General features: G+C 42.8%; 2 protein-coding genes across 3 annotated transcripts; both read right to left on the bottom strand.

Annotated features, from left to right (window-relative positions):
- Positions 1-1,621: 1,621 nt before the first annotated feature.
- Positions 1,622-2,453, bottom strand: LOC100846632 (protein AUXIN-REGULATED GENE INVOLVED IN ORGAN SIZE). Its single transcript, XM_003575113.4, has one exon. The coding sequence runs from the start codon at positions 2,196-2,198 to the stop codon at positions 1,917-1,919; it is 282 nt and encodes a 93-aa protein (XP_003575161.1). The 5' UTR covers positions 2,199-2,453; the 3' UTR covers positions 1,622-1,916.
- An 848-nt stretch (positions 2,454-3,301) lies between these two features.
- Positions 3,302-9,333, bottom strand: LOC100846328 (calmodulin-binding protein 60 B). Of its 2 annotated transcripts, none has more exons than XM_010237258.3 (9): positions 9,173-9,333; positions 8,878-9,065; positions 6,905-6,980; positions 6,761-6,819; positions 6,162-6,655; positions 5,913-6,073; positions 5,637-5,840; positions 4,673-4,901; positions 3,302-4,199 (listed from the first exon to the last, which is right to left on the bottom strand). In XM_010237258.3, the coding sequence occupies exons 2-9, from the start codon at positions 9,003-9,005 to the stop codon at positions 3,598-3,600; spliced, it is 1,953 nt and encodes a 650-aa protein (XP_010235560.1). In that variant the 5' UTR covers positions 9,006-9,065; positions 9,173-9,333; the 3' UTR covers positions 3,302-3,597. The 2 variants fall into 2 exon arrangements, with proteins under 2 accessions (XP_010235560.1, XP_003575160.1); XM_003575112.4 differs by having other exon boundaries at positions 3,302-4,196.
- Between the last annotated feature and the right edge of the window lie 1,208 nt (positions 9,334-10,541).

Below are 10,541 nucleotides of genomic sequence, written 5' to 3'. Positions count from 1 at the left end.
CCACATTTCTACAGTTTCTTCCCTAAAAGATCTTCTAAAGCTAATACAATGCCAATTAGAGTTCAGCACCTCAGCCACTGAGACAAACTTCTTATTCACTAAGCCATATAATCTAGGAAATTGGAGGCACAAGGGGCGGTCACCAATCCAGTGATCCTCCCAGAAACAGGTTCTAACTCCATTACCAACCTTTTTCTTACAACAATTAACAAAGATATTTTTAACCTGCATTAAACCTTGCCAAAAATGAAACTGTCCACTCTTCAACTCACAGGTAGTTAACAAGTGTTTCTTAATATATTTTTCTCTAAGCAAACTTTGCCACACGCCATCTTCATTCTCTAATTTCCATAACCACTTACATAATAAACTAATATTCTTCATATCCAAATCAGTAACTCCCAAACCCTCCTGATCCCTAGGCTGTCAAATCTCTGGCCAGTTCACCAAGTGATACTTTTTACTCCATTGGTCTTCTTGCCACAGAAGCCTGGCCCTAAAGAAATCAATCTTTTTTTTGACCCCTTTAGGAATTCTGAATAAAGAAAGCATGTAGCTAGGGGCATTGCTTAGACCAGCTTCCACCAGTGTAAGCCTCCCTCCTAGAGATAAAACTTTACCTTGCCAACAACAAAGTTTATTTTCTATTGCTTTCCAATCCTTATTATTTAGCCTTTTATCCTTAATAGGAATGCCTTGTTGTCCTCCTTGTGACGATTAAATCTCACTTCTGCTGTAGGAATAGAATTTCTGGTCAACCTCCACACAAAGACTTTGATCTTAGAAGTAACTTTAGCTTTCCACAAAGAAGACCATTGTTTGCGAGTTCTCTCCACGCCCAAATTAGCAGGCCTCCGGTCAAGCCAATCTTCCCTACGTTTCTTCGTCTCAACCAGCATGTGATAAGCAGATGGAACAGAGAATCTGCCCTTCTTCTCGAAATGCTGCGCCCAAAAGTCCTTCTGACGCCAGGTGCTCAAAGGAATATTCAGAATCAACTCAATATACATATCGTAAAAGTGTTCAGCAAGGACATCAACCTTCCAAGAGCAGGATGTGCCATCAATAAGTTCAGAAACAAGCTCCGGGAGTTGGAGAGATCATGTATTGTCTTCATGTCTTGGTAGGTAGGAGGTAAGGATGTAAACGACAACTAACTAGACACCCCAAGGCCCGTTTAATCCAACTTCCAGCCAATTTTCCCTAAAAAAAATACTTCCAGCCCAATTTTCCCTAAGAAAAACTTCCACCCCATTTTTTTTTCTGCTTGGCTGTTACATGCATGCACAGGTGCTAAACGGGTTTAAACGGTATCAAACGGCCGCCGTTTACATCCCTGGTAGGACTTAGGAGGGCGAGTGCGCGAGAGGTTGGGAAGAACCAACGGAAACACAAACAAGGAGGATTGAGATGTTTTAGCTTTGTCTTGAATAAAAAATATTTAAAGTTTGATCAAGTTTATAGAAAAATATGCTAACATCTACTTCTCACAAAACTAAACTAATCTGCTCATTCACAGATATTCACAGCTGATCAAGGAGTACAATATATCAAATAAATATAATTTGAAGATATATGCCACGATGAACTTAATAAAACTAATTAAGAATTGTAAATGTGGTTTTCTGTAAACTTAATCAAACTTAAAGAAATTTGATTTAGGACAAAGCAGGGATATCTTACATCTAGCTAGGAACGAGAGAGAAAAATATTTAAAATCAGCTGCTCCTTCACAGCTGGACCAAAGTAGTATTAGAAAAAAGCTCTTTACAAAGAGAAAAAATAACAAAAAAAATTAAGCCTAAATTGAGACACAACCTGCTCAATAATTCTTCCTAACCCCTCAAAACTGGAATTACACACAAGATATTCTTGCAACATATCCACATATCAATCTACAAGCAGAGGCTCATACTCTACAAGTATGACGACGTTGGGTCGGCGATGTCGTTCCGGCCACCGGCCGGCATGAGCGCCAGCGCGAGCAGCGCCGCCATCATCGCCACGGGCACGAGCAGCAGCATCGCCGGCGGCGGCGGGAGCGGCGGGAGGACGAGGGGCAGCATCAGCAGCAACACGGTGACGAGGGCCAGCAGGAGGAACGACTTGACGGAGAAGTACTTGCCGCAGAACCCCTGCTGCTGCTTGCGCCGGCCGCCATCAGGGTCGTCGGACTTCGATGGAGGCCACGACGGCATTAATATTAACTCTCGTGCTCTTAAGAGCCGGCCGTGTCGATGTCGTCCGGCGGTGTTTTGTCCCCTCGGACGGAGGGATCGGTTCTTGGTGGCGACAAGGGGGCTTTTATAGCCGTTTTCGGTGTTGTTGGTCGAACAGGACAGTAGTGTGGTCTTGTCTGGGTTCTTTGACGCCGGCCGCCAGGTTGAGCTTCGGTAGGTAGGTCGCGAGGAGGCGTGCACGGTGTAACCGGCCGTTTGTGTACTTGCATGAACCAAGCGAATTTGAACAAGTTATGTGAGTTGATTTAATTGTCACACTAATTATTACTCATTCAAAATATAAATAGGACAGTACCACCTCCTTGGGTTTCAAAAATGAAATTCTACTGAAGTTATACGAGTTGTTGTATATGGAACATGGACGGCAGACACCCGCTTTTCCTCCCATGGCCGGCCGATGCTCCTGGCAGATGGTGCGCGAGCGGGACCTTCATGCATAAATTAATTTCTTGTTCAAACAATTGACAATGTCATTACTGTCATTTCCTGATCATACACATATACAAATACAATCATTCTAGATATTTTTTTCCCACCACTGTGAAAACTGTGAAGGGTGAGGGTGGATACACTGCATCCAGCTGCATGATTAGCCATTATTCCAAGCAACAATGCTTTGAGGTGACAGTGATGAAGTTTTATAAGCAACTTAAGACAATAAGACCCGACTTTGACAAAAATAGCATGCATGCAGCAATTCGTGGAACCATGCGTCAGGTTCCTCTCCCCTGGCCACCCTGGGCAGGTAACTACGTACGTGCCACTCAATTACCAGGCCTCTTTAGCATTCTTTAACCATTTCCGTGCCTGCTTTGCAATGTGCCTGCTTAGACGACACGTACGAATGATACATAATCTGGTGTTTAGATTTACCTTTCAAGTTTTGGCTTAACTAGCCGATCGATATGCCGTACCTAAATATCTGGTTTTCGCTGATGTGGTCACCCTCTCACTCTCTCCGAGGCATTGTGTAGTTGAGGCAAGGGCACCAACCATGGTATGGTCTGCAACACACTGAATAGCATATAGCAATGGTATAAAGATGGCTCGCACTACTCAGGTTTTACGTGAAAACAAAAGGAACGCCATGTTTAATGTCTTCAGTTCTGCAACAAATAAATGTACACCGTCCAGGTTAAGCTTAACAAGCATCACACTACACCAACAATGGTGACACAACTATACAAAAATAAGAAAAACTCAAAAACTAAAAGAGTTTGCCCATGATTAACGGCTCATGACCTGACTGTCCCCCCAAGGGTGCAAGGATTTAGCCCCATGGGTTACGAAACCCTAAACAATAACAGGAATGGAGCTTTGTTACAAGACCAGCAGTCAAGTACTCGAGATGTATTTGCTAGTCATCTAGCTCAACAAGCTGAGCTCTTCTCTCAGCCGCTTTCTTCCTGACGAAGATGCCCCACCGCATAGCTGCCTTGATTTTAAGCCAGCCAACGACGGCTTTCCCTGGTGGTCGAGTGCGGTCATCTTCAAAGTTGAAGCTCGGCAAAGGTGACTGCATGTTGTAAGGAAAACTGAAGCCGTCTTCAGGCAGGTTAGTCGGTACTCCACCCATGTTCAAAATCCGCAGCATCTGCTGCATTTCGTCATTCTCCAGTATCTCATGGCTCCTCAACCTGATTTCCTCCATCAAGTAGTCGTCAACCCCACGGTTCTCCTGAGGCTGTGACCATTGATCAAAAGTATTCAGACCTGCCGGCTGCATGGACTGACCAAGTGCTTGGAATTCAAAACCCTGCGGCTGTTGCTGTGGAGGTCCTAATGCCAGCATATTGGAGCCTCCAGAAGCTTGAGTCTGGAGAGAGGACCCATTTAATTGGCTTTCAGGTAACAGTGCACTCCTCTCATATTGCATGGTAATGTTTGCGGGGATACTCTGGGGACTGGCGGTGTATCTTGCTGTTTGGTTTCCGTTGTATGTGCTTCTTGCTCCATCTGCTGGAGAGAACAAAAGAATTCAGTAATTTTATCTAGCAACGGTGATAACTTGGTTTGTGCATCGATCGATGCAGAGGCCGGGGGGATGCCCTCCTTTTCAAAGAAAAAAGAAACAGTAATAACAAATTCCCAAATATCATGCTATCTACACATGTATAACCGAACAGCAGCCTGTTTCTTTATGCATACATGAGTCAAAACTGAAGCAAGGTAGTTAAAGCACTTTGCAGCAAGGTTTAATGATCTGAATGGGCCTATTTAACAAGGCATGTGCTCTGTTATACTACCACCAAATTATGCTCTTATTATACTATCTAGGCAGAGACTGCAATGACAAAAAAAAAACTAGAGATGGGAATAATATATCATTTAGAACAAGATTATTGACCCTATAAGAACAATGGCAAACAAGAAATACAAACAAGATGCCTCAGGCTTGTTAATTCATTGCAAGTAGTTCGAGATCTTATTACCTTCACTCGTAGTACCCGCAGAAGATTGCCCAGCTTTTCCTGGCAATATCTGTTTCTGTGCATTGACCGAACCATAAGAAGCCAGATTGCTTGATGAAGCTGCTGCAGTATCACTTCTTGTTGTGACAGTTTTCTTTTTCTGCTTGAAGCTCAGGAGTGCCTTACCATCATATTCTACAGCATGCATCCAGTCCTCGTATGCTTTCTTTACCAATGTGTCAGCATAGACCTGCATTTAAGTTGAGCGAGGTCATACCGTACTCAATAGAATTATCCATGTTTCTGATCTCAAGTGTATAATGATTTAAGTATCCTATGAGGGGCCAAGATTTAGCTAAGATAGTTAGTAGCGCATACTGAATCAACACAACCAAAGTTCATTTGTATATAGCACATATAACTTGAAACATATCACCAAGAATATCAGCAGGTAATTTGTTTTATTTATTGTTGCCAACTTGATGTGACTACATCAAAAACTAAAGATCTGAAGTTTTTGCTTACATGACGAAGATTATAATTTGGCTGCAGATATCATCTATTCACTACATTGGCAGGCAGTCAAACTGAGTATTTAATTATGGACTCCGGCAGTACTGGAGTTGTAGAATTAATACAGGTCACGCAAAATATAGTAAAATTCATAAGGCATCCTAGTGGTGTCCCAAATTGGCATCCACTGAAAGTATGACATTGAAAGTTAGCTAGAGGGATCTGAAAATTTATATGTATTATTAGGAGGCCCTGAATTGTGGTGATTGGTGAACATGTTGGACATGCGCGCATCTCAGTGAAATACGGGTGTCCAACAGCAGACCAACGCAACACAGGTTTGCAGTATCCTGTAGCAACTTACCCCGTTATGCCAAAAGTCAGCCTTCCAACACCAATGAAATCTATAAATGTTGAGTGGCAAAGACATTGTAGCAAGCACACATTATTTCAAGTACACAAATATACAAACCTTCTGGTTGTCAGTGAGGTTTTCAGCTGAAATGAACTGATCATCCGCAATCAAGCCAGTGAACTCATATATGTTATTGAATATCGCGCCGACGTTTCTTGAATCATTGGCATAATAGATATAATGCTTTCCGCTTAAGCCACAAGTCTTTGCATGCTCAACAAGGCTTTCCCACATCTTGTTTGACATACCACTCCCAAGAATCTACACGGAACAAGAGTGTTGGATGATAAACCAAACTCCACAAATTACAATAAGATAACAGGCATAACTTACACTTCGCAACCTCTGCTGATCTCTAACAAGAAGCCGTAGAAAATCTTCAACTGTATAGATCCCACTAGCATTTAACTTCTTGTGGAATGCACCGTCCTTGCCAACCTTTTCTAGTCTCCAGACATCATCCTTCAAGGCAGGTGGGTAGTGTTTTTTGTACACTGCAAAATACAACATCACCAAGCTTAACAATTAAGGTTTAGATTGTCTAAAATAAGATTAAACAACAATGTGGTGCACATTACATACATTCCCCTCTGTGATCCTTAACAGTAAAAGCTTCTGTCTTCGCCTCCCTAACACGAATACCTTCACAGAAACCAGAGGCCACCCTCAGACCAAGTCTGAATTTCCTGCTTCTTATCCAGCTGGAGTTGTCAGTGAAGATAAGCTCGCCTATGGTTCCAACACCTTCTTTAAGAGTCACCTGAAGATCACCATGCAAAAGAGGTCTCTTCCCTTCACGCTCCTTGACAATGTGGCTTTCAAACTCTTCTTCTGTCCAATCCTCATCTTCCTCTTTATTGAAGTCACCCTCAAGCACAAGAACATCCAGTTTTGCAAATGATTCGGGTCCCGAAGTGACTACACATCCAGTGTTCGTATCCAGCAGCACAACATGAATAGCTGCTCCCTGCTCACCTTCTACTTTTCCACCAGTAAAGAGTGGAAGAGACAACCTACTTCTAAATTGAAGCTGAAGATTTTTCCCATCAGGTCCTTCGATTCTTTTGGGAGAGGACCTGTTTTCGCTATGTATTAGTATCGTATATTCACATCTGCAGAAATAAATCTGAAATTCCCAGATAAATTCATCCTACAAGTGTCACCATAAAGAACAAGCTTACCTTCCTTCAATTCTAGCAGGACCCAACTTGGCCAAAGCACGCTCGACCTCTTCACTTACCTATTCCCAGCAAATAATGGAACACATTGATCAACACGCCAAAGCAAAAAAGTCAACAGCCCATACTATAAATGCTTTAACTCACAACTCTACGAAGAATTGGCTCCAGTGAAGAACAAAGCTTCTGCAAACTGTCCACCTTAAGGGCTTCCACAATGACGCTGCAATACACCACTTGTTAAGTTACGAAGATTTCAAAATGTTGCAGATAAATCAGATCATCATTGTATCCAATTTTAAGGTAAAGGCAACAGAACTGTTGCATATATACTAATTTTTTCAAAAGATACTCTCATTCTCTGATACACCGATAATTGGAAAAGATGGTTTATCTATATCCAATATGTACCAGATACATGATACATTACAGATACATCCAGATACACATCCACTGAGTATTCGGGAGATATTAAAACAAATACTATGGGTTGTGGATACATAATACATTGTGGACTCCTGTCAGTCTATCAGATATGCCAGCCAAACAAGACGACTGGGTCTTAACCCCCTACATGTAACCACTGCCCTTCCTACTGACACTAGAACTTAATTCTATGCTTTGGTCTTGACGTTTATTGCCTTCATACTTTCATGTCTCAAGAAAGGACATACTTCCATATTCATTGCTTTAATACTTTCATGTTCATTGCCTTCATACTTTCATGTCTAGAGTAAGAACATAATTATGAAGGTAATTTGCTCTTCAACCCCTGATATGTATATTATAATTCCTTGCAAAAAATAGTTAAACATATACATGTATTGCCATTTCTGGTAATTGGTAACTTGGTGTATCCGTGTGCCTGTATCCATAGCTCTCATGAAGTATTAGCACCTCTTTGACTGTCAGATTCTCATTGTGTTCAATACATTATCAATGTTAGTGTGGATAGTTTTCCTATAATTTATTTTGGCATGCCAACCATCAACAAGATCTGACAATTTCAGTTATAACTTCACAGAAAAAAACAATTACTCCGTCTGTTTCACTATATTTGTCCACAGCACACCATGCACACAGACAAGACAAACACCAAATCCAAGGAAAGTTAATCATAAATGACCATGCATGCCACCAATAATATTACGCAAAAGGTCATCTGCTATTGACATCTGGTAAGCAAAATAATCCAGTTACATATGTACTCCCTCTGTTCCTTAAAAGAGGTCATATTAGCTTTCATTAAGACAATGCTTTGACCATAAATTACTATGTTGAGGTGTGGTTTATATGACATGAAATTTGTATCGCTAGATTCGTTATCAAAAGTACTTCATAATACTTGTGGTTTCATGTCATATAAAGCACACATTAACATAGTAATTTGTGGTCAAAGCCTTGTCTTAACAAAAGCTAATATGCCCTCTTTCAAGGAACGGAGGGAGTAACTTTCTTGAGTCTTGACACTCTAAACAATTCTATTTGAAGACCTCGTCCAGCGTTCTAAAATAAGTCATGCCTGACTGCCTGTAAGAGGCCTTTAAACATACGGAACTTGCAGGTGCACCAACAAAATAAGAGAAAATGCCATAACTTTATGATAGCGGAGGAGTCATATAGACATAGAAACAGACACAGAGGCAGGACGTGGAAACTTTCTGCTATCAGTAGGTGATCTGACAGACTGACACAGAACTGAACCGCACTCACAAGTACGTACCAACTTCCAAGTCGCAACAAAAGGTATCATGTATGGGCCACAGTACATTTTGGGTTATAGCTATTATGCTCTCCAGTAACATGCTATACCTTCCAATGATTAGTAATCGTGGTATGAATCATCTTGGGTCCGAGTTCTAATCCTACACTTCCTTAACTAACTCCACTATAATGGATTTATCATTTATGCCGAGTTCCAGCCCGCTATTCCAGTCGCAGGAAGCTTAACACGAGCATTAGCATCAAATCACCCCCCTCAGTCATCTCACATGAATGAAGCTAAGTCAAGGATCTTAAATTCGTCCTCATGAAAGTAGCCGACGACCTAACCCCCAAACAGAAGAGAAAAGCCAACGAATCCTACAGACTCTGTAAATTTGGTACAATCGAATACGCACCTTGCCAGGGCGGGCACGCGAGGCCGTTTGGGCGCATGGTCGTCGTCGTCGCCGCCGCCGCCGCCGCCGGTCGGGTCGAGCACACGCTTCGAGCCTGACCGCTGCAGGCCACGCCCAGGCCGCTGCATCGCCCCCAAAACCCTAACCCTAGGCTCTTCCTCTGCCGGCGCCGGAGCGGTCACTCAGATCTGTTCCCACCACCACCACAATGAATCCGGGTCAAAAAAAAAAACAAATCATCCAAAAAATCCCCACAGAAATCAACAACCAGGGCCCAATCGAACAATCGCGATACCGGATTCGAGCGGCCGGCGGAAACTCCCGCGGATCGAGAGGACCGGGGGCGACGCGAGCGAGGGAGATCTGCGAGCGGCGTTTGATTGAGAAGTGTGGGGGAGTGAGCGCAGCAGCGCCTGCTCGTGTGTTTGTTTGTGCTCGCCCCCCTAGCGCCCGCCTTTCTTTACGACTTTTATATGTTTTTGTTTACTTGTCCGGCTTCGCTTTACTACCACGGGAGCAGCGGCCCGGTCGCCTCGCGTGCTCACTGACGTGACGGGCCCGCCAGAGCGTGTGTCTTGTAGTGCTGAGAGAATGGCACGTAGGACAGGGCCGCGTGGGTCCCGGGCTCAGCGAAGTGGGGGTAGATGAGGGGTCGCCTGTGCGAGTGGCGGCTATCGGGGGGGAACAGATGGCACGGAGACACTGATGATAGGATATTTTTTTCCCGATGAGGCGCCGGGCACTTGTGCACTGCCGCTCATTCGATCATTTCACTGACTGGTGGGTCTTGATACTCATGGTCTACCTGTCATCTGCTTATAATTGGGTCTGGAGACGAGGCCAATCCACAAATGGGTGGCTTTTCTTGGTTGGATACAGTAGTTGGTGATGGACCACACAGATGGCACCAGACACTGTAGCTAGTCAAGGGGGTAGGATCTTCTGTGCATGTGCCTGTGGCGCGGCCGAGATTCTATACGGTTTCGGCTGCTTGCCAAAGTACAGAATATCGTCTGCTATTACGACGGCTAATATTTTCACCTTATAATCCAACATAACATATTCCCTCTGTTTTATATTAGTTTTGGTTAAGACAAATTTTTGACCATAAATTATTATGTTAAGGTGTATTTTATATGACATGAAATTAGTATCACTATATTCGTTATGAAAAATACTTCATGATAATTGTGGTTTCATGTCATATAAACCATGCTTAACAAAATAATTTGTGATAAAAATCTTACCTTAATGAAAAAAACCTAATACGGAGTATGACATTTTGAAAGTAACGTATGGAGTACTCCGTAGCCGCTGATATTCCGTAATGGCAAGCAACTGAAACTGCAGTATCCGTTAACATTGTAGCCGTTGTAAACGATATTCATTTACACTGAGCAGATGTTAATCAGGCGATGGTGCAATGTGCTAATTCCGAGATGAACTGCAACAAAAGTCTTTTTTTTGTAAGTGTCTGTGTTGGAAGTATACGTGGCAAACCTCGGGCCGGGCCGGGCTTCATAAAAGCCTGGCGTTGAAGCCCGGACCGGCCCGAAACCCCAAAAATAAGTTATTTAAGCATTACAATAATTATTTTCGAAATAAATAACTGATTTGTTTATACCTATTTTCCTAAAATATACCCGTTTTTGGTCATTTCGGAC

The sequence above is a fragment of the Brachypodium distachyon genome, chromosome 3 (genome assembly GCF_000005505.3).
Source record: "Brachypodium distachyon strain Bd21 chromosome 3, Brachypodium_distachyon_v3.0, whole genome shotgun sequence".
Lineage (NCBI taxonomy): Eukaryota > Viridiplantae > Streptophyta > Magnoliopsida > Poales > Poaceae > Brachypodium > Brachypodium distachyon.
Note: the sequence above shows the minus strand (reverse complement) of the source record. Positions and strands in the feature narration are given on the sequence as shown.

Coding starts and splice junctions, on each gene's coding strand:
- LOC100846328 (XM_010237258.3), bottom strand. CDS start 9,005: ATGCAGCGGCCTGGGCGTGGCCTGCAGCGGTCAGGCTCGAAGCGTGTG. Junction 4,902..5,636: donor ACCTCACTGACAACCAGAAG/GTTTGTATATTT, acceptor ACTTAAATGCAG/GTCTATGCTGACACATTGGT. Junction 4,200..4,672: donor TGCGGGTACTACGAGTGAAG/GTAATAAGATCT, acceptor TGTTCTCTCCAG/CAGATGGAGCAAGAAGCACA.
- LOC100846632 (XM_003575113.4), bottom strand. CDS start 2,198: ATGCCGTCGTGGCCTCCATCGAAGTCCGACGACCCTGATGGCGGCCGG.